The following is a 27,987-nucleotide window of genomic DNA, read 5'->3' as shown; positions in this document are numbered from 1 at the left end:
TGTTCTCTGCTTTGCCTGGTTTTGTTACAGCTATTCAATGTTTCAATGAACAATACTCCTTCTCCCCATGTCCACTGTACTCTTGGAGCTTGTTCCAAGCCTGTATTTGTTTCTAACAGAGAAGCTGGAGATCTTCTCTGTATGTGAATGTGAGAAGGATCAGTAACGTTGAGCAGCAGCAGGCAGGGGCAGTGTAGGAGGTGGAAGAGCAGCAGATGGACTCGCTGTGCTGGGCAGAACCACAGAACCACATGGCACAGCACTAGTGCGGTGGGAGACTGGCACAAAACAAGCAGAAAAACAAGTGAGATAATTCAATGAGGAGGCAGAGCTGGAATCATCTTCTTGCTGCTTTCAAGCCTCCTGCTCACGCAGCAGTGTTGAAGATTTCCTCTTGGCTTTGACCTGCCTGGTTTCTGTTGGCATTGCAGGGCTCAGCCCAGTCAGGTGCTGGCAGAGGTGCCTCTGGCTTGATGGCATGGTCCCTGCTTCCTCAGCATGTGCCCATCCCTCCTACATTCAGTACAACCTGCTCCTGTAAAGGGAAACAAACAGTTCAGTTTCCCTCTGCATCCTTTCCTATCTATTTTCTCCCTCTGTGAGCTTACATGGTTTGATGATCCTTGAGGTCCTTTCCAACCTGGCCTCTCTTTTCTTTCACACAGTGGGAAAGAGGCTGTACTGAAAACAACACAGGCTTTGAAGAACGTTTTCCTTTTTTTAATAAAATACTATTGTGTTCATATCTATACAAATAATTATTACAACTATTAAACAAAGTCTTACATATAACAGTAGAAATCTCAGAGCTCTGAACGAGATCGTGGGTTGAGATATTTACACCTGAATACCACACGTTCATAAAAAGATGTCAAAATAAACACAACGAGATCTTATGTACAATTATGAGACGATGTTCTTCCTCGTTCCTTATATTCTTCTACTGCAGATTTCCTTTCTCCATTACAAAATAGGAAGGGCTTTCCGCTGGGGCTGCATCCGAGTAATTTACAGCTGTATAAAACAGGAGCACAGCAGATAATTCTGGGCTGAATATAAATAATTTACATTGGGGAGGGCAACAGCATCTCTAAATAATCTCCTGTGGCAAAATCCATCTTTGCTTTCCTTCTCACAGTGAGCAGGCAGGAACGCGGGGACGGCCCATTGCTGTCTTGTTTTGTGATTGCTGAAGCAACAAAGCAGATTGCAGACATGAAACCTGCTTGTGAAAATGCAGTTTGATGAGAAAGCAGGAAATGCTGTTTGTAATATAAAACGTTTGCTGCTAAGGGAAAGGTTCTCTTACAACTAAAGAATGGCTTTTGTGTAACCGAGTGAGGACTGTCAGCAAGGGGAAGATGGTTCTTGATATCAGCATGACCAAACATTTCTGGAAGTCTTTCACCTTTAACTGAATAATTCGCTATCAGTGCACAACACATGGAGGTAAAGTGTGGGTGCTTTAACTCTCAGCTGCACTGTAAGGACAGCAGAGGCGGCCTGAGGCTGACAGTGCCATCCTACACGTGTGTGCTCAGCTGTGGAGCTGCCAGCACTGCTGGACTGGGCAGGAGAGAAAAGGAGCAGAAGTAAATGCAGACTGGCTGATGAGAATGGATGGAGCTGCTTATACTGCTCTATTCAAAAGCAAACACAAAAAGCACAACAACACAAATTTGATCATTTCAGTATGAATAAATTCAATACGACTCTTTCTTTCCAAGACAAGGTGGGATTAGTATTGAAGTGACGAGCATTAAAGTTGTGTGGGAAACAGGGAAAGATCACAGCTCTCAATGCACCTGACTGTGTTTGGCCATCCAGAAGCAGAGGGCAGCTCTGAGTACGGTAGACAGACAGGAGATGAGAGGTAACAAAATGATGCTTATTACTGGAAACGCCCTTTGCATTTGCCCTGCCAAATGCTGTGTTTTCTGCACCAAAACCAGTCGCTAACCACCATGGCAGCACAGCTTTAAAGTGCATAGGAAACCTGTTTGAAATGTCAGAGGCCCTGCGCTAGCACTGCATCTTTAATTCAGAGGCGCTCCTCTGATGGCAGCAGGGGCTGTCAAACACATCCCAGTATGGCTTATACCACTTCTGGGAGCTGCACTTTGATGAGCCCCTACTCTCAGTGAAACCCAGTGAGAACACTCATCATCAACCAGTTTATTGCCTGCTGTCAACTCAGTCTGCTTCTGCTCATATTCTCCTGGTTTTCTCAAGGGATTAATCAATTCATTTCATGACACTGAAATACATGCAGTTCATCCCTAGGCCGTTTGCTGTTGTTGGTTGAACACATTTAGGATGAGCTGGAGGCCATAGCTTCCCAGTGCTCATTGACTGCAGCAGTCCCACCCCAGAGGTAGTTCTGAACCACTCCCTTTTGCTACTTCTTTTGCTAAATGAGGCAGCATGGAACATTCTTCCCCTCTTCAAACACAAAGCAAACCTTTCAGACAGATACTGTGAAACTCTTATGGAAGAGAAAATTCCACTCTCAGGAGAATAAATTGCAATTAAATCTTTTCTAAACATATCTTTAAAAACTAGAGAACTTTGATGAGGAATTCTTGCTGAAATTACAGAGTTTTGCCAAAAGAAAATGTGGTTTTACTTGTAGAATGAAGAGGAGGGGGTAATTAACTTACAGTGAAGGGGAAAACAGAAGCAATTCCATAATTAAAAACCAACAGGAAGTACCTAACGTCTCACTTAATGCAAAATACCCATTCCAGCAGCTGTTCATGAGCACCGACATGTGAGAAACAATCTGGGAAAAACACAATCACCCCAAACCGGGGCACATGGCCAGGCTCAGCAAAGACAATCTTCAACTGCAAACGATGCTATGAGACAGACTACATCCTAGAGCCAATTCTTCTTTCTTTTAATTAATTGATTTAAATGCCAGTCAGCAATGATAGTAATACAATTGGGGAATAAATAATAGAATTTGGACAAAAGCCTTCATGTGAATCTCTTGCAGCTAAGTCTTCCTACATTTCCTTTTATCCTAAACAAATGCCATCTTGAACACTTCTTTTAGCATCTTTTATGGCATATAAGAAGACTCACGTTGGCCTGTGGTTGAACTTCAGCAGGAATTGTCCTATTCAGTTGGGGCAATGAAGTGGTCTCCATTCTGGTCTTGGTTGTTTCCTTAAGAAGTCCAGAGAGGCACGGTGATTACATAGGAGCCACCACAGCCCATAAAAACAACGCAAGGTATAAATCCTCTGATGGAGAATGGTCACGTGGTAATGAGTTTTGAGCCATGCGCTACAAAACTGTGCAGTTCCTGCAAAATCACACAGTCTTTGCATCACTAACATGACTGTATGGTAACTGCCTGCACTACGGGTATCCTATGAGTACAATTGCTTTTTGGTCATCTTTGTAAACAGAAAAGGAGAATATAAAACTTCCAGCCTGTTCAAAAATTGATTTACAACGTACGTAAAAAAAGAAATACAAAAAGCCATCACTTCCAACATGTTCTGTTGTGAATACTCAGGATCGCATTTACCTTAATACAACACTAGTGAAATCTGAAGGAATAAATATACCCATGCAAGCTTATAGGCTCCCTGCAGCTCTAACAAACAACCCGAAGTGCTGGAGCCTTCCCAGCATAGGAAACCAGTGCAAGTAACAAATAAGCGAGGAGTAAGAATGGCTCTTGTACGTTCCTCTATGCAGAAGACCACACAACACAGCATGCAACCACCGGTTCTATCCTCCACAATCATTCATAACCCCTGGAGCCATTCAGCACTAAGGTACTCCTCACTCTCCTTTATGGCACCCCATTTGGGATCTACAGCATCAAGGAGACCAACACGGCTGCCCAAGAGTCCGACCAGACAAAACTCAGAGCCACAGTTTGTTCAGTCAGAGTCAAGGACTGCTGGTCATTGCTAATGCAACTGCAATCACTGCTGTTTGGAGGCAAGCAAAGAAAAGCAGGCTTGCTTTGAAATGAAATAAATATCCCATCAAATATTTGCACCATACACACACACAAAAAAAACCCACCCTGAAGCACCACTTACATTTAGTGTCCTAAAGAGATGGTGATACCCCATTTGAAACAGAACCATTTTAATTGGCTTTGTGAGAAAACACCAGACCCCCAGGTTACAAGAATGGAGACATTATCAGATAACTACAGACAGCCCAATTCTGTTTTATACTAAAGCTTCTTTACTTCCCTGAAGCAGTATATAAAAAGGACTTGGCAAAAATGGGCCCTCAACATTCCAACTATGAAAAAACTTTCAGCTACCTCTTTGGGGCTCCTATTCTTCAATATGAGTATTAGGAGAATTTAATATGAGCCAGCAGTGTGCCCAGGTGACCAAGAAGGACAGTGGCATCCAGGCTTGTATCAGGAATGGTGTGGTGAGCAGGACTAGGGAAGTCATCCTGCCCCTGCACTCAGCACTGGTGATGCCTCACCTTGAGTACGATGTTCAGCTTTGGGCATCTCAGTACAAAAAGGACACGGAGGTGCTGGAGCAGGTCCAAATAACAGCAACAAGGCTTGTGAAGGGCTTGGAGAACATGCCCTGTGGGGAGTGATTGAAGGAACTGGGGCTGTTTAGTCTGGGGATGAGGAGGCTGAGGGGAGACCTTATTGCTCTCTTACAATACCTGAGAGGTGTTTACAGTGAGAGCGGGGTTGGTCTCTTCTCACTGGTGACAGGTGACAGGATGAGGGGAAACGGCCTTAAGTTGCACCAGGAGAGGATTAGGTTGGATATCAGGAAAACCTTCATTAGAGAAAGGGTTGTTAAGCACTGGAATAGGCTCCCCAGAGAGGTGGTTGAGTCACCATCCCTGGTTATGTTTAAAAACCGTTTGGATGTGGTGCTCAGGGACATGACTTAGCAGAGGGTGGTTAGAGTTAGAGTAGTAGGGATAGACTGTGGTTGGACTTGATCTTTAAAGTCTTTTCCAACCTGAGCTGTTCTATGACTCTGTGATTCAAGATGCAGGAGCATCCTCCTTTCTGCCCTTCAGGAAACCAAAATAAAACAATCACTGAAAACAACAACAAGAAGAAGAAGAAACCAGGGAACCTGCCCCTGCCCACACAAGAGCAGGGACACTGAAAATTACGGTACCAGAGGTCCCAGGAGTGCTAGCATGATGCAGAGATACCAAAGTATTTGGAGCTTATACACCCTTGCAGATGTGCCAGCTGGGTACAGAATGATTGCTTACAAGAAAACTCTTATTGGGAGAATATAATCTGGAATGGTATTTCCAATAACTTAAATTAGAAGACATATTTCTGAAAAAAATCATACCATGGAGCCATTAAATAAATAGAAGTTAGCTAGTTCTTCCCTTTCCTTCTAAAGAAATGGGATCAAAATCTGTGAAAGCATACTGGGGTCTCAGCTAGTACACACACTCGTTCTGTCCCTCACACACACAGAAAGTCCCCCTTCCTTGTGATGCTCACATCACATCCTCCTGGCATACATCTTTTCAGTCCTCACACATTCACATTCTCCCTTCACCCACAACCAAGTGGGTTTAGACAAAAGGTGCATTCAAGTGCAAAGTACTGATATTATATTAGGCCCCAATGCTGCCAGCAACAGTAAGCAGACACCATGCCCACAATCCCCATGGATTCTGTGGGATGTCGTGGGCTCAGTGCTTCTCCCGTGTGCTGACCATTACAACAAGGCGCTGTCACTCACAGAAACCAGTAAGTTGGTGGCTGAGCACGGGCCAAAGAAAAGGGGGGGGAAAAAGAAAAAGAAGACATTAAGAAGGTGCTAAACAAGGTACAAAACCACCCTGAGGTAACTTGCAGCATATGAGCAATGAAATGGCAACAAACAGGACTGCTGTCCCCACGGTACTCCAGTAGGAGTACTGAGTTACATTAAAATGTTGGCCAAGTTCAGCAGCAATAGATGCCATCACTAAACAAGATCCAAACAAATTCTTCTTTGAAATAGAAATTCATGCGTTAAGGAAATTTCAATTTTCTGAAACAGTATTTTTAATTTCTGGCCACAGAAACTCATGGCAATTTTTGCCAGGTCAAGTCAGCCTTAAGTCAAGTGGATGCAACAAGCTTCAAACAGACAAAAGCTGCACAACAAATGCCTTTATCAATTAACACCATATTAGTGGAGACTTGTCTTGTTAGGAGACTCCCAAAATATTTTACAAAGGAAAAAGAAAAACCTAAGCCACTTGAAGTTCACCTTTAGTTTCAGGTAAACATGTCATAAATAAAATGAAACCTGTAGCACTTGTTTTCCCGTGTCCTGTTTGGATATTCCCACTTCTTTCTTTACATCCAAGTACTACTGAGAGTGGCAATCAGACATCAGGCTTGATTGTTGTAAAATCAACAATCAGTATTTGCACAGCTCTAAAGTTGCATTCTTACCGTTTACTTGCAAGTAAGCATTGCTATAGGCACTGGTGCTTTAAAGTTAGTAAGGTGGATAGAGAGTGCGTATATAAATACGGAAGGTACCCATATACATACATTTAGGCAAATAAACAGTGATGCTATGACTGGTCTCTTCAGGGATGCCGGTAAGATCCATTTTCTTTTTCTTAAATATATAAACAACTCATCAGACTAAAAGTCAGTGCGCCAGTCTTCATACAGCTGAACTGCAGTCATGACCTAGAATATGGCTTATATTGTGGGCGGGTCGGTTTGAGGGCTGCTTGGAAGAATCGGAAGCAGATGTGTTTGCAATGGAAAGCAAAGGCGACATTGCTGAACCATCTGGAGGAAGAGCAGTGGCTATTTCTGGAAACAAAGACGTCAAGTTAAAATTGGATAAGTGTGACGGATTGGTCATGTGCATTGGTGGCATATCCGGAAGCAAAGGAAAACTTGGCTGAGCAAAACCAACGGGCCGGGGAGGAGACAAGATAGATCCAAATCGATTGTTCAAACCTCCACTACTCGGCTTCTCCGTGGTCGGATTAGGAAACATTTGGTTGGGAAAGTAAGGGATAGAAATGTCATTGGAAAGAGTGGGGTGGGCAGGAGAGTAAGGCGGGTAGAAGGATGGCAGCGTGTTTTGGGGATCGACGGGGATTAGGGCTGGTGTTCGAGTGGCGCTAGGTTGAGTAACAGGGGGAATGAAGGACGTGTTGGCATTTATGGGTGGATTCATGCCACCCTCTGGGATAAAAGGGAATCCAAAGTTCTGAGAAAGAGTATGTTGGTCAGAGGCTGCATTGTCGTTGGACACTTGAGGACCATCAGACATGAAGCGGACAATGCTTCCTCTCTTTTCTATAGCAGACTGCTGGCGCCCAAGGATCATACTGCTGCTGGTAGACAGGGGCAGGTGGGGAAGACTAGGGTCAAAGACATTCCCGTGTCTTTGATTTCCAGATCGATTCCTTTCAGGCTGCCGTATTTTAGAGCTGTTGTTATCTTGTAGAGGATGCCTCGAGCGCTGAGTAACTGAAGAATTTGGCTGACGAACAGAAGGCTGCCCTTGTTCGCCATTTCCGTGAGAAACTGCAGGGTGAGGGTGAGTTGGCCTCACAACCCCGTGCATGTTGCTGGAGACAGGTGTATTCATGTGGCTCTTTGTTCCATGACTGTCTGTCATCCTCATAGGATTGGACTTCTGTACGGAAATGTTTGGGCTTGTATTTCGACCTTGAATATCTCCCGAGGAAGATGAAGTTGAGAAGGGAATAGTTAAAGAGCTGTTCCTGGTGTTAATTGTACTGATAGACATGTCACAGCTTTCCCTGTTCTGACCATCGCCATCTCTCCGGATGTGGACACTCTCCCGTGCTGGGGGACAGCTGTACTCAATCGTGGAGGATGCACCGCACTGCGTATTCCTTGGATGTTCCGGGATCGATCGCTGGCTTCCACTGACTTGATCTCCAAGGTTAGGGGCAAGTAAACTCTGCATAAAACTCTGGTGGCACGTGTTTTCATTTTCCCTTGACGGAAGGGAATTTCCTGTTGGAATACCTTGTACTGGCTGGTAAGGCAGTCTCTTCTGTCTTTCTATGGGTGGCCCAGTATTCTGACCAATTCGAAAAGCTTGCGATTGCATGCCCCTGAGGGATGACACAGAATTACCAATTTCACTGTTTCTTGAGGCCTGCACATCGAAATTGCCTGCAGGTTGTTGGTTGGGTCCTGCTGGCTTAAATGTCTGGCAATCAGAAAGTCGTTGTACATCTGAGCCAACCGTATGATCAATGGATATCCGGCCCTGCATATTGTGAATAACCAACCCTTTGTTTCTAGCAGCATCAATGTAGCTTCTCATTTCAAGCTGGTCAGAAACTCTAGGGCCTTGAAGAGAAATTCCTATTCTCTGCTCTGAATTAGAGGGTGTCTTCCCAATAAGTGCCTCAGCAGAGTAGCTGGAAACTCTGTTTCTCTCCTGCCTATGAGGGGTGCAGGTCATGTCGGATGGCCTGGTTACAATACTTGCCTGGGATACCATTTGCGGCTCTAAACCCCTGGAGGTCATCAGCCTCTGCATGGGGTTGTGCCCCGATACATGCTCAGAAGCTGAACCTTGCTGCCTGCTGCTAACATCTTGCTGCTGTTGATGCATAATGTCCTGATTTATATGGCTCTGAGGGTGGTTATGATGGTTTCTGCTTGTTGTGGGATTTTCACAGTTCTTTTCAGGCTGGGAAGCTCCAAAGTGCTGCTGCATCTGCTGCTGCATTTGCTGGTGGTGAGGATGAGGCTGACCACCTTTCTGCCGTGTCTGATCACTTCCATGGTGTTTCTGCTGTAAAGAAAGTTGTGGGGCTTGGGTTCCCTGGATGAGATTTCGTTTCTTTTGCATTTGCACTTCCTGCTGCATTGTTCGCTGCTGGTGAACACCATGGGGTTGAGAGTGGACTGAGTTTTCCCCATGAGTGACATGGTGCTGCAGCTGATACAAGTGGTGCCTTTCTCTTAATTGTCCAGCCTGCTGCTGCTTTAAGTAGGGATGATTGTTGTGAAGGTGAGATATGCCTTGAGCAGGAACATGCTGAATTGGCTGCAAATGCTGCCCTGCTGTACCTTGTTGCTCTGAAATTGATGGCTGAGAGTTGCACTGAACTTCAGTTTGTCTCAAAGCTGGAGTTATGAAGTTGCTGTTTGATGGGAATAGCCTGCTGAGGCCATCTGTGTGCCCCTGACTGCTCAAGGATGCCACTGAATTTGATGAATTAGAAGGCATTTGACTGACCAGCATCTGTGTTTGATCAGCAATACTCTCTGGTGTTCGATTCATCAGTGCCATCCCTTCAAGCCTTAGAGGTGCTGTCTGACACTGCTTTTGTCTCTTTGCCGTAGAAAGCAGAAGGTCGTCCTGAACAGCCCGCTTGGCAGAATCTTTGCGACCTTCCTGATTTTGCTGCTTTAAGCGTGATTCCTGCAGCTGAGGAGCTTGCATGGAGTTTGCCCTAATAGCATTCAGTTGTTCCTGAGCATACTCACTCATCATAGCTGATCTTGGAGACGGATTGACATATGAACTAGATGGAAGAGAGAGACCCACAGTTGCAGGAATGCTTGCTGGCTCTGAAGGCTGGGGTAAACTTGAGCAACTCACGAGGGGATGGACAATGCGGCTTTGGTGTATCAGGTTATTCACACTTAAACTGGTTATGCTCGGTGACTGGGAAGCTGCAATCTGCAAAGACGAGTTGGAGGTTTCCACACCTCCTACAGAACAGCTTGGTTTTTCAACTTGTCTATCAACATTTGTTTGCACTGTATCCTGAGCACTGAATTTGTTTGACGCTGTTTCTAATGGCCCTGCATTGCTTTCTTTCACTGGTAGAGGTTTAAAAGTCTGTTGCTCTCTCTCCAGAGTCACATCAGTTGACTTAGATATGGCATCCCTCATGTTAACTTGCATTCCTCCTCCACTTTTCTCAAGGCTTTCCTGGTCAAAAATAGCTCTTGCTGCAAGAGCAACGATGTCAGGTTGTTCTGAAAACGTGCAGTTGTTGCATGTACTGGTTGATGTGTTGCTAGTAACATCTTCTCTGGTGGTATCAGGTAACATCGAAGCCACAGAGAAGCCTCGGCTACTACCAGAACTGGTTGACATCGGGGAGTCTGCCTGCCTGCTGGCAATGAGGGCAGCACTAACTACTTCCTGATCAGAAACGCAGGTGTGATGCTGGGAGAGTGTATCTCCTTCTGTGTTCATTAACAAGAGTTCCTGCTTCTCAGGCAAATCGACATTTGATTCCACTGATTTAGAGTTTTCCATGGGAAAATTAGAATGCTCTCCTTGAACAGCAAAAGAAGAGCTTTTTTCCACAACTGTTCTTTCTTTTGTAAGATCAGATAGCATTTTGGTCAGACCTTGCCCTTCCAGCAAGTCCACATCTTGCATGACAACTGAAGAACTCTGTGGAGCACTGCAGGATTCTGAAGTTGTTCCTGCAGTGGAAGTCTGGCCTGCCGTGCTGCTCTCCACTGCTGATGCCCCAGAAACCTGAGAACTTGTCCCATGTGCTTCATTTTGAGAGGATGTTAAGGTGCCAGGGGGCTCACAGCGAGAGGAAGACTCTGATGATGCTGAGCTGGTCAGTGGGTTGCTCTGAGGCTGACGGACCGGCAGGAGAGGAGCAGCATCCCTTGCAGTTGGTGGGACCAGTGCCAACCGTTCAGACACTGCAGGCTGCAATGGTGAGGGGGCTGGCAGCTCTGCCAAAGTTGTCTCTGGTGCAGGGCAGGACCCCACTGCTTGCTCTGAGCACTCAGCTTCTTTGGAAGGAGAAATACTTGCACCACTCACCTGCAACGTGGCTAAAGCTTGTGACGTCGCTGGAATATTCTCAGGCAACCCCTCACCCTTTGAATGCTTCGCCACAGCTTCTACAGGAACACTGTCTGCCTTTCCCGCATCTTTACAAGGAACTGCTGGACAGGAAGCTTCAGTGTTGGCAGCAAGGTGTTTTTTTGTACTCTGCTTTTTGTTTGTTCTTTTTGATTTTGTATTAGACAGAAAACCAGCAGCAGCTTTTTTGGGGGAAACATTTGTTGAATTAGATGCACTAGTTAATACTGAACCCTCCAGAGGCACTGAGGGTAGCACCGAAGCTGGCAATGACACACAGTTAACTGTGGTGATCTGGTTATGGACAGTTGTGGGATTGGTAGGGTGGCTGAGAGACAAGTGTAAGCAGCTTTGTCCAGCCATTTGTGATATGCTCTGATTGAGGTTAGCTAAAGCACCAAATGTATTGAGAGCAACATTGGTATTTGGATCTTCGCTGGTGGTGGGTTGAATAATTTGCATAGGGGCTTGATTTGAAGCTCCGGATGAAGACATCACAGGTTGCAATGCAAAAAGCTGCCCATTCAATGAGATTGTTTGGGGATGCTGTTGATTTGACATTGTAACTGAAAATGTTTGTGTAGAGCTAGAAGATGGCAAAGAAGATGGCCTTGGTAATATATGGACAAGGTGTTTTCCACCAAAGGTCTGTGGAAGATGGGCATTTTGTACAGAGTTGCTGGAGTTTGCAACTGCCACAGGCCCATTCACAGGAACTCTGACGGAAGCAGAAGGCTGGGCAGAGAGCAGAGGAAGAGGATTCTGACTAGCAGCTTGAATAATTACAATTTGTTGACTGACATTTTGGCTAGGAACTTCTGCTCTCACAATTGGAGGACACGGAGCAGTGTTTGGAGGCTGGAGAATGATGACATTCTGGTTCGCTGGTGCTCCTGTCACAGCTGATGCAACTGGTTGAGCCATTTGAATTACCTGCATAGTTGAATTTAATGGAAGGATACTTCCTGCAGCCTGAGTTTTAACCTGTGGTTGGCTGATTAATGGCTGCATAGGTAGGGATGGGCAAGAGGGCAAGGTAACTACAATCTGTTCAGCTGCCTGCCCATCTATAGGCAGAGAAGTATTCAAACTAATGCTTGTCGTCAAAGGCCTGCTGTGAGCAGCAGATACAGTACTAGCCCCATTAACTGGCTCACTTAGCAGCGCAGTCATTATACTGGATGGTGTTTGACTTAGTGGCTGGACAGTATTTCCTGCTAGCTGCAAAGTTGTCCATGTGGTCTGTGTGTTTCCAGCTGAAGGCATCCGTGTAAGGCTACTCATATTTTTCAAGTCTGAAGGAACAACACCTGTAGAGCCTGAAAAAGACCAGCAGTTCTCTAGGGGACTGGCAGGCACAGTGCTTATTACCGTTACAGCCTTCATTCCTTCTGCAGAAGAAGTCACAGGCGTGTCAGCACTACTTATTAAGTTTGTACTTTTGAGAACATTTACAGAGGAAAAACTGTCTGCAGCAGACAGTCTCACAGATGGCACAACAGCTGTGCCAGCAGTTGAAATTACAGAGCTTTCCTGAAACTCGTTCCTAGAATTAGGTGTTTTTGAGCTGGTTGCATTCATATGTTGAGCTTTCTCAGCTTCCACACAGGCACTGGAAGGAAGGCTGATTCCCTGCATGACTGTTTTCTTTGTTGACTTCGAGCCACCTTCATCATTTTTACTTTTGGGGAGACTTTGACCATTCTGCAGTGCATTATCTGAAGAACACTGTAGGCCTTGTTCTGTTCCGGACTGAGAAGCGTTCTGTGAGGTGGCAGTAGCATGCACACCTTGCTCATTCTCTGGGATGGAAAGTTCAAGAGTGTTCCCTGCTGGGACCACCTGAGTGGGTGCCAGTGGAGAAACTGTACTCTGAGACCGTGGTTTGTTTTCCGCAGGGTAAATACCAGAAATTGTCACAGGAGTCACTAGGTTGCAAGTTCTCTGGACCGGAACAACATTGGCTGTTTGCTTTTGTAAATTATGACCAACATTAAACGTTATTCCCTGGACAGATGCTCCCTGGTTATTTCCATTGGGTTGACTCCCATTTGAATAGACAATAATGTTCTTTTGAACTTGATCGCTAGGAATAACAACTGAGACCTTTGCATTTTTGAGATTCCCCTTCCAGTGGATTGTAGGATCATCATACAGGCAAATATCATTGGCTTTCAGTAGTTCAATGTATCTCCCATTTTCCTTTTGGAGTTCATCCAGTTGTTTCCGCAGTTTTTTTATCTCTTCAGCTAGAAAACAGTGAGAACGTTATGACATGAGCATCAGTGCAAATACTAAGTAACACTGCCAAGAGGTTTGGAGAATAAGTTAAATGTAATACTGAAATAGGCTATTAATAATGTGTGATTTCTTCAATAACATAACATAATAACATAAATGAAGACTATCCTGATAAACCTTTCTACTGGGCAGGAAGGCAGTAAACCCCACAAACTACTCCACTCCCAATATTCAGATATGTCTAATTAATTAGTTAAAAACATATAAAAATAAATCATATGAAACTAAACACTAATCAACTTCTTTAATTAATGAATGAAAAGCAGATATCTTAATTGATATTGATGAAATTGATAACCTTGTGGCTTTCCAGTTTCACTGCATATAAAAAAGACATGCAAAACTAAATAGAATGCATCTACGTAAAGCCACAAAACCCAACAGTGGAATTGGAGAGAGTTCATCTAATAGAAAAATCACCTAGGATTTTCAAAACCAATCACATCGACAACATAAACTATTTAAGAGCATTCCACTCTTTGTGGAGAAATAGACATCACCAACTAAAACTTTAGCTCTGAGATTATTTCTGTCATATCTCCACCACTGCATGTGTATGCCTCTGTTAGAGTAGAATTCAAACAAGGCACTGTATTTTTATAAGGTAGGTTGTTCTTTCTTTCAAAGTGTTTGAAAGGAAGAAAAAGCAAACAACTGCATGAAGAAAGATCCATCTTTCCAATGAAGAAAATCTAATCCTGAATTTTATCAGATTTTTTCAGCACATTACAATAGAAAAAAAAAATAACGATCTACAAGATGATCCTGCATTACTTGTGAGATCTTTCATTATGTTACATCACTTCAAATCTCACAGCTAGAACATGCACTTGGGCATTTTGTTTCTTTTTTGAGGTAATTCTAAAGCAGATTTCTTTTTGCATGCATATGTCTTGGGAATCCTTAAGTCTGTTGATGCAGGGAATTCCTGGCTTTTTTCTTATTACTAACAAACACACAGTAGAAAGGAGTGACAAACTCTAGAGCTTCCAGTGGAATCTGTACTCACCTTGTTCATTGTTCCCTCCATTTAACAGAAGCTCATCATTCTGTCTTTTCATTTCCGTTATGTACTTAAAGGCCTGATCCAGAATCATGTTCTTGCTCTTTAAAGGAAAACCAAACAATATGAAATTAGAAAGAAATCTCACCATTGGTAGAGCCAATGATAGATCTGATAGATCTTGCACTCGATCCAAAAGTCTTCATTTTAAACAGGTGCTGAACAGAATGCTTTTTTTGAACATTTTTTGTTGTTTTGTCTTTTCACCTTGCATGAGGATACTATCTTTCCTTACTATTAATATCTGATTTTCAGAATTGCTTTCATTTCATTATGCCAAAGATTACAGATATAAACATGCAAGCATGTTTACTGAGAACTATGTGGGAAAGTTGTGAATGGACAAGCAGGCATCACCAAGATGATTAGATGGCTATGGACACATGAATCTGCTCAGAAACACTGTACACGTGAACAGAGGAGAAAGTCAGTGAGTCGCATGACCAACTCATACTGTTCATTCCTTCAGTAGTCATATATAACACCTCCAGACATGAAGCTCAAAAATCTGCACAAATATATTACAATGGCTTCGTATTTCTAAAAAGAAATTGTTATAAATACTTTTAAAGATCCTACTAGTTATTTCAAGCATGTTAATTCAAATGCTTTTGGCTTCTATAGACAAGGAAACACAAACATTTTACAGTGAACACTTACCTGTTTAAGGGCTGGAGAGCAGGGAATGAGTTCTCCAATTCTGTTTATCCCAGCATTAATCTTTTTCTTTCGATGCCTCTCCACTGAGCAAAAATAACATGCACTATGTCATCTAGTTGGGCAAGTCAACACAACAAGACAACTACTACCAATGTAAGGGCTCATAAACACATTATTTCCTGAGTTATCAGAACCACGAATAATATAGTAGAATAAAAAAATCTCCTCTAACGTAATCTTCAGTTACTGAATTAACACTCAATGAAATTAAAAGCTGTAACACAAGATGTAATAACTTTAAAAGCTGAGGATTTTCAGTATGCCTTTATGGAAAAGCAGAGCTATCATATTTCTAGCTGGTTCTAGCTATATAGGCTATCATTTACTCATTTTTATGCTGAAAGCTCTAACTTTTGTGGAAGATCTTATTAAGACTGGAACTAAAAGAATATTTTAATGAACAATATTGCCAGTGAATTACCTATTTTGAACAAAGACAGATGCTGAAATGTCTTGGCATTCTGAATAAAGTTCTGTCATGGCACTGTCAAGATTCAAATCAATGTGTCATTCATTGTGACTTTTGTTTTGTGCAGCAGGGCTGCTTTTGGTACATGAAGAAAAACAGTAACCCACAGACTGAGCATATTTTCTACAAGCAAAACAATGCTTTACTTCCATCATGCTCCTCTAAAGAGGATATATTGATTTATTTTAAATAGTTTTTTTTCATTAGTCTCTCACTTCAATTTACATTTCTCTAACAAGTGCAGTAATTTTTGTATTTCAGGACAGGAAGGCAGTGTTCCCAGAGACAGGCCTAGATACATTAAGTACTATTCTAACACAGCATAATAAAGCCTCTTCTGCTTGAAATTTATGAGAATAAAAACATACCAAAACCAACCAAACAACCATCCCAAAACCCCCAAGCATTGTTTAAAGTCTCTGCTTAGATCAGCGAATCCAGCATGACAACAATGCATACATCTCATTTAAAGTATCCCCCCAAGGTACCTGCTCTGCTCTGGGTACTATGTAATTTGCCAGGCCTAATGCACAGGTAATGTGTCTTTGGACTCCTCCCCAGGTCTAGCATAACTTCAACAAAAGGTAATGCTCATTTACAGCAAATGAAGAACAGAATTGTTTAAGAAATAAAAACTATGCAAAGCAGTTACTCTGAACTAAAGCTGCACTCCATATTGTCATTTACAGGCAAGGCAGAGGTTTGTGTACAGCCTTTAAGGAAATCCCGCAGCCTATCTATCTTCTAAAACAATGTAATAGCTCTGAAGAGCCTGTAACTTTTACATCACTTTATCCAATTAAATCACGCAAGTTTAAAAATTCATCACGGATGCCTCTGAGCATCTGTACAAACATTAAAATACGTCATCCTTGGGATTTAATTTTTAAATATCTTACTGTTGCTAATATATGCAGATACCACAGTGGTTGTGAAGCACTATTCCTTTGTGTTGATAGTATCTTCCACTCAGTTTGTCCAGACATTAATGACTAAGCAAGCAACAGGGCTGGAGGGAGCTTGTCCCCACGTCCTGCAGAGATCAGCCCATTAGAGGAAGACTTTCAAAGCTATCAGCAAGTGAAACAGGAACCGAGAATTAGAATGAGTCCAGCCACCTTAAAATTAACTTGTTAAGATTATTTCCCAATACTTCCTAGTCTTTAGGAAATTGGCCACATCCTGGACACGTGGAAACTACTGGGTACTTTTTTTCCCTCCAGTTCAGGTTGCAGAGACCACACATTTGCACTGTTTAATGGGGAACTAGACCCAAGAGTTTAGTATTCGGTATCTATGCAGATAAACAGGGCCAAAACCTTCAGACACTTCTGAAGCCTGACAGTTCTGCTGACAGTTGTCAAATGATGTTGAAAGTAAGAGAGAAAAGGCTGCACACTACACAAGGGATGTAAGTTCCACAGCGTACAGATGATGCTCACACAGATTTGCTGGGTGCAGGCCTAAGGGATTTGTGTATAGGTATTCTAAGCAGGACCACAGAGAGATGTCTGGTAGGATGTCGGGTTTTTTTATGTTATAAACTATGATAGAGGGACCTTGTCCAGGCAAAATAATTTATTGAAGAATCTGTGCTTTTTCATAGAAGAAACAACAAAAATAATTTTCCCACCTGCATTATGCGTCTCCCGATTTTTCTTTCTGTTAAGTATAAAGGGAAAACAGTGATGTGAAACAGAAGGAAAACAAAAAACCTGCACACAATTGTCTCTTATTTTATTATTTCAATTACAGCTAGAAATACTAAACAATACACACCACTCCTAACAAGAATCATAGAATCATAAGGTTGGAAAAGACTTACAAGATCATCCAGTCCAACCATCCTCCTTTTACCACACCTACTATCTCCTAGCTCCTTATCCAGACACCTCTTGAACACTGCCAGGGATGGCAACTCCATCACCTCCCAAATATAGCAGAAGTAGTACTCAATAGGATTTGTATTAAACCAGCATTAAATAGTTTTATCAGTGTTCAGACTTGAATCAATTTCAGCATAACAAGATATACAGTAATAATCCATTTGGTTATTTCTACATATTTATTGGACAGAGCTGGATTTTGATTATTTTGTTTAAGAAAAACTATCACACTAACCAATGCTAAATATTATAACCCAAAAAGTAATTTTGACCAACAGGATAGCCGATAATTTGCTTGAAATACTGCTTTTACACTCACAGAATCAATGAAACAGGAGAAAATATTACAGTGCAAACAGATTCTTTCAGATCTGTTACCTTCAAATATCAACCTTCTGTTATCAGACATAATTCTGGTTCCCTCTGCATCTTCCCTCTGCAACTCAAACTCTTTTCTCTGCCTCAAAATTCTGTCTAGATATAATTTGGGGGTGTGTTTGTTTTCACATGTTCCTCTGGGATCCCTGGACCAACGGCAATCAGATGAGAATCAATGCGCAATGCCTCAAACTGCTTTTGCTATAAGTCAACAAATTCTAAACACGTGCTTTATATAAATAAAACCAAGTGTCCCATGGACAGACATTCAGTAAGCCAAATATTTTCAAGAAATACAGGAAAACAACACACGTTTTTTTCTCAAAAAAGATATTTCATTTAAAAAATAGATAAATATTTCAAAAGACTTCTGCCCCACGGTGCCCTTTCAGTCTAGTGGTTTGCCTACAGTATGCAACAAACAGTAGTATTTTCTGCTCTCCACTCACTATTAAAGCACAGTCCAAATGTAACAAGGAACCTGAAGTGAGAATATAAGGTATGTGTGGATGTCACATACCCTTTGCACTTTGAGTCTATGTACATTTATTTCTGGTAACTCACCACCAACATTAAGCATCTAGAACAACTCAGTGATTACAAGACAGTGCTGTTGCCTGCACATCTGTCCCTCAGCTATTCTACAAGTGATGACTCTTCTATTTATTGAAAATTTGCACCACCACAACTTCAACGTGTGTAGAAAATCATTGTAAAACAATCTCAGTTAACAGTAAACTACAGTTTTCTCACTTATCTCAAAGATAATCACCTGTGATTACTGTAAAACATATCCTATATGGCTGGCTAGCATAAGTTGGATGCTGTAACTAAGGACGGAAGGACTACACTGCCAAATCAGGTGTCAGATCAATAAGTTATTACACAGAAACAAAAACTTGTGAAAGTTGTGATGAACCCTAAGCCATCTGATTATGAACTTTGATTATAGCATTGCTATTCAACCTCAGGGTGTATTTTGAATTTCAGCAGAGATTTGTGACGATCTAGATTCCACTGTAATTTGTGAAAGGCATCAAAATGAGTGCAGTTTTCCCCCAGTATTTGCAAGGAGTTGCTGCAGTAAATACAGGCTGCACTCTAACCCAAGTAGTGGTGCAGACACAAGCATCTGAGTAGTCCGTGTGATAAAGAATCTCTTTTGCCTTGGTAGTCAAGGTAGATATATCCTTGACCTAAATTTAGCATGGATAGAAGAGAGAAGGGGAGTTTTACAGCCATGGTTCCCAGATTTTTGCATCAATCCTGGTCAACCCTCAGAACTCCTTCTTAATAACCTTGTTAATAAATTTATAGCGAGAAATATTGTCATTGCAGTATGATCACAGACTACTGAACTGCAAAAATCATTTTTTCACAGAAACTCACCGATGTTGCTTCTTAGTAGGGGTGTCATTCTCTGTCATCTCTGGCATGGTTTCAGAGAAGAGAACCTGAAGAAAATTACAGAAAGAATTAATAACTGCAATCTTCTGGATTCTTTGCACACATCATTTTGCCTTCAATAGCTAGGAGAGGGCCTTACTGTTACCGGACAGAACACCAGGCTGAAAGAAAACTCCTTAAGATGAATTGAGCATTAAGAAGCAGGCATGCTTTATTGTGGCACTAGGTGCACAAGGAATAACCTCATTTAGCAGGCACACTCAGCACAACAAGTCTTCAACTTACATACACTTTAAAGTTGAATAAGCACTAATGACTCACTGCTACAAACTATTTGGTTTAAACAGATTGGATTAAGGCCAGTTGGCATGTTTTGTTTGGCTATATATTTGACTGGCTATGTTTAGTTGTTATTCTTTAATTCCCTATGTATGTGTTGCCTCAGTTCCTTGTGGCTTACCACCATGATTACTTCAGTAAATTTTGCAAAATATTGTGAAAGACATGGCAAGACACATTACAAAGTATACTGTAAGACAATGCCTGATATATAGAAATATATACTGTAACGTATTGGTACAATCATTACATTACTACAATGTGTGCAGAAGTCCATCACCTTTCTGTAGATAGGCTGGTCATGCGACCATTAAAAATGAAATACACTTGCATTGATGCCTTCAGAACCTCTGCTGTCTATGAAGAACTGGTTTCTATTTCTTCGGGTTAAAAAAAAACAATTATAAACTCAACTACTGTAAGAAAGTAAAAAGGAAAAATAGAACATTATTTATTTATTTGTTAGTGGGAGGAGGTGCAGCCAAACTCTCTTTTCCAGTCAATGGGGTTCTTCCAAGGGATGCTGTTCCCTGCCAGATGCCACCACATTGGGTACCAGCCTCCCTAACTGTCACATGCAAACAACGAAATAAACAATGAAGTTTGCATTTCATATTCTTCAGTTCTGCTGGGATTCACACACAACCCACTTCCTGCAGAAGCAACAGGGTGTTAAAGAGCAATTAATACTATTTTAATTTTGCTTTAATGTGGGATTACTCCAAGCCAGAAGTTTATTGACACTCATACAATTCAAACGTTTCGTAACAGTTCTGTAGGGATGGTAAGAATAAACAAGACCATACCCATTAGCTAACTGAAGAGTTGGTTTATTTCAAGCTCCAATTTCCTCCACAAAATGAAGAAGTGTATTAAATAGCTCTTATTTACAACACTTGAGCACCTACTTTGAAGTTGTAACTTAAGAAAGATGAGGAACTGAAGATTTTTTTTTCCTATTCTTATTCTGTAATCACACAGCACGTAAACACATAGAATGGCCTGGGTTGAAAAGGACCACAATGACCACCTGGTTTCAACCACCTAGTTTAGATTTATGGATGGCACAGGTAACTTCTACACAAATGATATCTTTTCCCCTGAGACACAGACCTCTTTATTCAACGTGCTGTTGGAATGCTCTATTCCAGTCTTTGATGTATGTTCTACTACAAGGCTAGCTTCAACCAGAGACTTAAATTCACGCTTTTAATCACAAGCAAGGCACCCATGAGACTAAAATCATCACCGCCTTTGCTTTATCCCCCCCTTGAGATGCTACTATTGTCATTTTGCAGTTAGCTAACAAAACGATAGCAGGAAAGAAATCTTGAAGCTTTACCTTTGCAATTGTTACCAACATACCAACTACTTTTGCTTATAAAAGTAACCTGTTAAGACTACTGGATAGGAAAATTGAGGGAGAAAAGGTCCTACTCAAGACAGTGAAAATCCATTTGGTATTTTTTAGCTTTGCTTCTGAGGAATCCAATGTTTTTTTCTTATTACACTGTGTCTATTCATCCTCCTGCTAGGCCCAGTGATGGACCTAAACAAAACCCCTCAAAAACATGGCATTCCCAGATGTTCATAAAAATTGAGCACGGGGCAGAGAAGAATGGGTAAGGTTGGCACTGACAGAGAAGGTGAGTGAATGGATGTTCCTCTATGATCAGCATGTGCATGCTGGCTGAACAGCTCAGGTCAGCCAGATCACCACACATACTCTTTATTTACTTGGTTACTATATCTAGGAAGGGATTTTTATTAAATCTAGGAAGGACTGAAAGGCAGGCAAGAGTTATCTTGACTTTTCACAGAATACACATTCTCAATCCATACCAGATGATGGCTTCCTATGGCAACTAGGTTGCCTCGTGAGCTTCTGCAAGAGTTAGTGATAGCGAACCAATGCCAATAAACTACAGAGTGCTATTCAACCCACTTAATTTTTTCAAGTGTCTAACAACAACAACAGATGGGGATAAAAGCTTCACTGCTTTTACAGTTTCTTACTCCTTTTGTTTGTACTATCTAACCTCAAAGACTATTTTTCCTCCCACTGACTTAAAGCAATTAAGTTTCACTAAGGCTATTATAGAAGATCACATAACAGAACTGGAAAGCAAGCTTTCTCCCTCTTTCTCTCTTTAATTTTTTTTAACAATACTGTGGGAAGAAGCAGGCTTATCATACAAGCAATGTGCCACCAAATTCAATTTTGTTTACAACTTTCATAATAATAAAGTCACGGTTGCTCGTGACTTCTGAGGAAGTTCTTAGCTTATTTTTCATTACTCTTGCTCTGGCATTGCTGTCCATTTACTCCTCATTCACTTAAACCTCAAAGGAGGCACAGACAGGAATATCACTTCACTGAATAAAGCCCTTTACCTGCTGCTGATGTTCTGAAAGCTGCTTCAGGAGAAGCCTCTCTGGAGCTCTGCACCCAGCTGTGAGCTGCTGCCACCTCCACCCACTCTGCATGATCAAAGAACGATGGACCAAAGTGACATGCAGTGCTAGCAAAGAAAATGCCAACACAAACAGTCTTTCATGATCCAGGGGGAACTGTTATATGGAAGCAGGTATTTGAGGGTAATGAGCAAAAATTAGACAATTGGTACAGAAGCTAAAAATCACAGAGATCAGAGATGTCACCCTAAGGAAGGTCTTCAGCCATTTTAGACCAAAACAAGGGGACTAGAATTCTTATCTGGGAAATCAGGGAAAAAAAACACCACAACAACAAAGACCATGGAAATTCTCAGGACACCGTGCTCCGCAGACACTTTGTTAAGATTCATGAGTCACCATGTACCAATTTCACAAAGGAAGCAAGAAAGAAGGCAGCATTTCAGCTGCATGGCAGTGCTCATTTCCATGGTTTTCAGCGATCCACTGTGCACTCCAAAACGGAAGATTAGTTTCAAACTGAAGACACATCTAATTATGTCACAAAGCTATCCAAGACTCTGCTTTGGTTGGTAAGGCTAAATGGGTGCCAAGCAGCTTGCAGACAGCTTCCTTCTGCGGCAGCACATCTTCCTGCAGTAGACAACAGAAGTGTCCTGTACAGGCTGGGAGCACATTTCTACTCCTATGTAACAGTATCTCATATAATCTGTTTATAAAACTGTGTGAGATCTTAAGGAATTATCAAGTTAGCCATAAGTGTTCTCATACAGCTATACTAGATACGCAAGCACTTTAACAAGTACTACAAAATGCCCAAGAACAGAAATGCGCAGGAGAGTTTATGTAAACCTTTTTAATACATCTTTTCAGATAAGTCATTAACTCCAAAGGATTACACAGTAAAGCTCTTAATATTTTATAGGCTAAGGTTTGAGAAGACACAAACTAAGAACTTAACATGTGATCTTAAGACCCATGTAGTTGCACTTCCTGTCTCAGCTACAAAGCTCCCTTACAACACACAGAAGAAATCCATAATCAGATTTGGTTACTGTGATCTGTCAGTGTAAAGGTTCTTCCCAGTGAATCTTAAAGGCAAAAGCAGGCAAAGTACAGTGAAACAGTACTTCTGCCGCTGTCTGAAAGCACTTCCAAAGCACCTGTTGAGGCAGCGTACTGCCACGACCTTCAGGAAAGGTCAGCACAGTATCCCTGAAATGGTGCTTTCACTAATATCAGCCACAATAAGCTTTAAAAACAAATGCCACTACCCTATACCTGACAAAAATGAACAGGACCCCCACAGTTTGGCAGCGCACTTTTCACTGCAGGCTCCTAGCAAAAGGTGTTAGTAGATGGAAGAGGGCTCGCCCTTTCCTTTACTTTTCACGTTTTTTTTCTAGATAAAGTGGGCCTAATTTCTAGTTTCAGAAATAAGGGGCTCACCTTGTGATCTGGATGTCTGACAGACAGCTTTGCATCTTACTGGCACGGATAAAGCTGCAAACTATTTTGGTTTGATTTAACAGAAGTCACAAATAAAGATACCTGGGAGCAGGTGTGAAGCACAGACACTTTCTTATAACAACCACATCTTAAAGAAGATATTTAAAATCACAATCAGTATATCCTATATATCAGAATCATAGAATGGCATGGGTTGAAAAGGACCACAGTGACCATCATGTTTCAACCCCCTGCTATGTGCAGGGTCACCAACCAGCAGACCAGGCTGCCCAGAGCCACATCCAGCCTGGCCTTGGATGCCTCCAGGGATGGGGCATCCACAACCTCCTTGGGCAACCTGTTCCAGTGCATCACCACCCTCTGAGTGAAAAACTTCCTCCTAATATCAAACCTAAACCTCCCCTGTCTCAATTTAAAACCATTCCCCCTTGTCCTATCACTATCCACCCATGTAAACAGCCGCTTCCCCTCCTGTTTATAAAATGGCACAAGATCCAAATCCATAGGAAACCTGAAGAAAAACAAACTGGCAGAGTTAATGACTTACACTGCAACATGCTAAACTAGTGAGCTAAGTTTCCTTAGTTAATAAACTGTCCTTACAGCAATAGGAAGACATGTAGGGAGGCTCTAACTACTCCAGAATTACACGATATTGCCTCTCCCCACCTACACTGGCAGCGCTTAGACTTAGACTCAAATGGCTCCGCAAGTCTCTGAATTTAGAACAAGTGAGACTTGTGTGAAAGCAGTACAGTATTAAACTACACTAAAGAGTGAGAGCTGACATGAAATAACCATCCTACCACAAGGCAACCACTTCTTACAGACTACAGATGCAGCACGCATCCCAAACTGCCAACATTTGTTTCACTTTACGCTACAGATCAAGTTGAGCTCTCCTTTTCCCGTACCTTTATGCTGACTTAATAGTGCCAGCAGCCTCATAAAGAACAAGATCTTCAACTATCTTCCACACCACTGACTTCCAGATCACAGAATCACAGAATGACCCGGGTTGGAAGGGACCTCAAGGATCATGTAGTTCCAACCCCCCTGCCTGGCAGGGCCACCAAACATACACCTTTACTAGATCAGGTTGCCCAGGGCCCCGTCCAACCTGGTCTTGAACACCTCCAAGGACGGGGCATCCACAACCTCCCTGGGCAGGCTGTTCCAGGGCCTAACCACTCTCCTAGTGAAGAATCACAGGACATGAGAAGTCTGTTCTTAGACTTCTGAGCTAGCAGACCCAAACTTGGAACACTCCATCCTCACTAGGGATGGCCCACAAAGAACTGACTTTTATATGAGTGCCAGCAAGACTGAGGTGTGCATTTAGGTGGAATTGATCTCCTTTTGGTCAAGTAAACAGACAAAAGTACAAGTGCAGGCAACAGGGAGACAAAGGCAATTGTTAAAGGGAAGTGGAGAACATTTCTGAGTCCGCTGCTTTCCTTTCTGCATCACAATGGCATACAGCTCGGCTGATGTAACAGATGCTATCAAGTGTCACAGCTGCTGAAGTAGCCCATTCATCTCAGAAGGTTAATGCCACAACACTTCATACAGGAAACTAACTCCGGTTACACAAGATCTATCCATCCCGTGCACACCACAGCTCCCTTTTGTGCTCACTCAGAGCATGACAACAGTTTTAGGCTTGCAAAGTTGCAACAAAGTACGCTTTAGATACACAAAGCACACATATAAAAGCTGGGATTTCATTATAACCAGCAAGTTAGGCTACCATTAGATAGGTGTGGCAATGCACAGGGTTTCTTAACCAGGGAGTTACGATGTCTGTGTGTTTTATTGCAGTCAGGCCAAAAGGAACCTTCTGTTCAACAGTTCAAGCTGAGGTGTTCTCACTCAACTTTCCAGAACCACGTTATGATCAATGCCCTTCAGAATAGGAAAAGGTGTTCCCATGGGACTGAACTTGAATACAAGAGTCACAAATAGGACAGAGATGAAAAACGGCAGCACAGGAAACAAGTGACAAAGTGACTGCAAGTGAGCAGTCCTTAAAGCTGGAGACAAGCAGAATGCATCTTCAAAAGCCTGAGAGCTGTAAGTCAATGAATTATGGATCTATCAGAAACATTAATGTTGTCAGATGCTATGCCTACACACATGCTGTACAACCATTTTCATAAGAACACCTTGTGTGTACAGCCAGGCATGTTTCCATTGCTATTCTGAAATTTATGGGCAATGTTCAGTATTATATTACTTAATGGAATGATAGAATGGCTTGTGCTGGAAGGGACCCCAAGGATCCTTGAGTTCCAATCCCCTGCCACAGGCAGGGCCACCAACCTCCACAGTTAATACTAGACCAGGTTGCACAGGGCCCCATCCAGCCTGGCCTTGAACACCTCCATGGTCAGAGCATCCACAGCCTCTCCAGGCAGCCCAGAGCTGAGTCCCAGCTGAAAGGCTGTGCTGCAATACTTCCTATCCTTCTAAGTGGTGCAGTGGGTATGTTTACAAGTTAACTATTATATGCATTTACAATTTAAGATGCAAACAGCCTTATTAAAATAAATATCCTCTTAATTGAGGCTCCCTTCACACCAAATACAACTTCTACCTCCCCACAGGCACGTGTCATTTACAGTTATTCTTAAGTGCACTTCGGATCCAAACAGTTATTATAAAAACACGAACACTAATATACAAAAGTCAACTATCAACTGGTTATTACCAAATCCAGCATGTCCTTGCTCTCATCCTCCACATATATTTGTTGGTTATCCCTACCCAGTTTGGTACCCAACTTAAATCCACACACTAATTAATTTACCTAAAAACTGGCTGGGCCTGGTTACAATGAAACCCCACATCAACATGTTTGCAAAGCAAGAAGTGCATTTTGAACAGAGCTCTATTCCAAATCATTCTGTGGACTAATTTGTTCCATACCTGGCAGCCTGAGGTGTCCTTATGATTTCAGTACACCTCACGTGGCTGATGTTATTTTAGACACATCTGAAAACCATGCTTGGAACACAATCGTTTTCTAAGTTTAGTTCCCATAAACCGACGAGCACTTCATCCCAAAGTGTACTTATAGGTCACTACTACTGTATTAATTGAAAGACAGAATTAAGCCTCTAACACCTCGTAATAACAACAACCATTCAGCCACAATTTATTCCTTCCTGTTTGTCCAACTACTGTGACAAATAGCACTCTACAGTCTGTTAAGGAGCCGTATAAGATAATCAACGTAACTAAGACTGCCCCATTGAGCTGTACATGGAGGGAAAAAAAGCTGAAGTCACATTTCCATTGTGGTCAGTGACCCAACATACCCTCACATCTCTTTTTCTTCTTACTTTCTTCTCTTCCTTACCAAGAGCCCTGCACGAATGGCACTTTAGTGTCATTGCAGTACTGTGGCAGGTGCTGGCAGAGAGAGCTGCCTTCTAGGTGCCCTACACTCAATGTGGCCCCAAGTCCTGAGCTTGTATTTGCAAGGTGCTGGTTTCCATAGGATAAGGGCTTCAATCTCCGTTACTGGCAAACTTAATGGAAATTGGACAACGAGATAACGTGACAGGGGGGGAAAGGAATTGATGGAGCATGTCTTCGAGCTTTCTTTCCTTAGGAAATCAAACTGGAAACACACCCAACAGGACAATTTTAGTCAGCAGAAAAGCTGTGAAGAGGGAGGTGGGCATCGCACTCTGAAGCCACCACACTCTGAGCCCGAGCTCTGCCACAACAAAAGCACAAACAAGACGCACGACACGGCACCGCAGACACGTTCCAGGTGACACATATCACAAGTGACACAAAGTGGCCGCTTCTCGCTGTCTCCCAAGTTACAACTTCCTCAGCACCTCGGACCTCCGGGACTTCCCAGCAACGACCCCTATTTGGGCAGCGCCGATACCTGCACGCTTCCCCCTCCTCGGCCCACCGCCGTCTCACCCCTCCTCACATGGCAGCGATGCCGGCCCGTCACACAAAGGGGCTGCCCCATAGGCGGAGTGCTGCGGGATGCCCACGGGACGCACCGGGCCCTGCCGGACACGGATCCCTCACGGGCTCTCAGCCCCGCCGTCACCACGGCCAACGGTCGGCGAAGGGGGAGGGGCGGCCACCGGCGGCACGCTCGGCCCCAACCCGCTCCCCTCCGCCCTTCCCCGAGCACCGCCCCCCCCCCTCGGCCCGCACTCACGTTGGGGCTGGGCGGGCTGGGCGGCGGCGCCCCCACGGCGGGGACCATCCTCCGGGCGGGCGCCCAGTGCCAGCGCGCCGCCAATGCCTCCGCTGCTCTCTTGCCCTCCCGCGCAGCCTACCCTGCTGTTAACACGCGCGGCTCACGGCAGCCAATGGGAAGGCGCGGGTTCAGCACTGCGGGCCAATCGACGAGCGTGAAATCAGGAAGGCGGCACTCGACGCGAGTGGGCGGGGAGGAGGAGACGTGAGGCCAATCGCCGCCCAAAACACCGTGAGGAGTGACCAATCAACGGCCAAGGAGATTGAGAGTGGCGTGAGCACCGTCAACAAGTTAAGGTGGCCGAAACAGGAACTGTCGTAGAGCGGCAGCGCGGCCGTCCAATGAGAGAGCGAGAAGAGAGGCTGGGGGCGGGCAAAAAGTCTTAAAGGGAAAGGAGCCTGAATGAAGGCCCGGCACAGTGGGACAGGTTGCACAGGGAGGTTGTGGATGCCCCATATCTGCAGGCA

The 27,987-nt window shown here is 43.1% G+C and overlaps 1 protein-coding gene across 3 annotated transcripts; it reads right to left on the bottom strand.

Annotated features, from left to right (window-relative positions):
- Positions 1-698: 698 nt before the first annotated feature.
- On the bottom strand, positions 699-27,633 carry USF3 (upstream transcription factor family member 3). 3 transcript variants are annotated; one of them, XM_015874312.3, is made up of 6 exons: positions 27,479-27,633; positions 19,045-19,109; positions 17,025-17,053; positions 14,863-14,945; positions 14,149-14,245; positions 699-13,087 (listed from the first exon to the last, which is right to left on the bottom strand). In XM_015874312.3, the coding sequence occupies exons 1-6, from the start codon at positions 27,524-27,526 to the stop codon at positions 6,651-6,653; spliced, it is 6,759 nt and encodes a 2,252-aa protein (XP_015729798.2). In that variant the 5' UTR covers positions 27,527-27,633; the 3' UTR covers positions 699-6,650. The 3 variants fall into 3 exon arrangements, with proteins under 3 accessions (XP_015729798.2, XP_015729814.2, XP_085380400.1); XM_015874328.3 differs by lacking the exon at positions 27,479-27,633 and adding an exon at positions 19,682-19,700; XM_085524274.1 differs by lacking the exon at positions 17,025-17,053 and having other exon boundaries at positions 27,479-27,601.
- Positions 27,634-27,987: the final 354 nt, after the last annotated feature.

The sequence above is a fragment of the Coturnix japonica genome, chromosome 1 (assembly GCF_054131305.1).
Source record: "Coturnix japonica strain WE chromosome 1, WE-NBRP24, whole genome shotgun sequence".
NCBI lineage: Eukaryota > Metazoa > Chordata > Aves > Galliformes > Phasianidae > Coturnix > Coturnix japonica.
The sequence above is the reverse complement of the archived record's forward strand: the minus strand, read 5'-3'. Positions and strand labels throughout refer to the sequence as shown.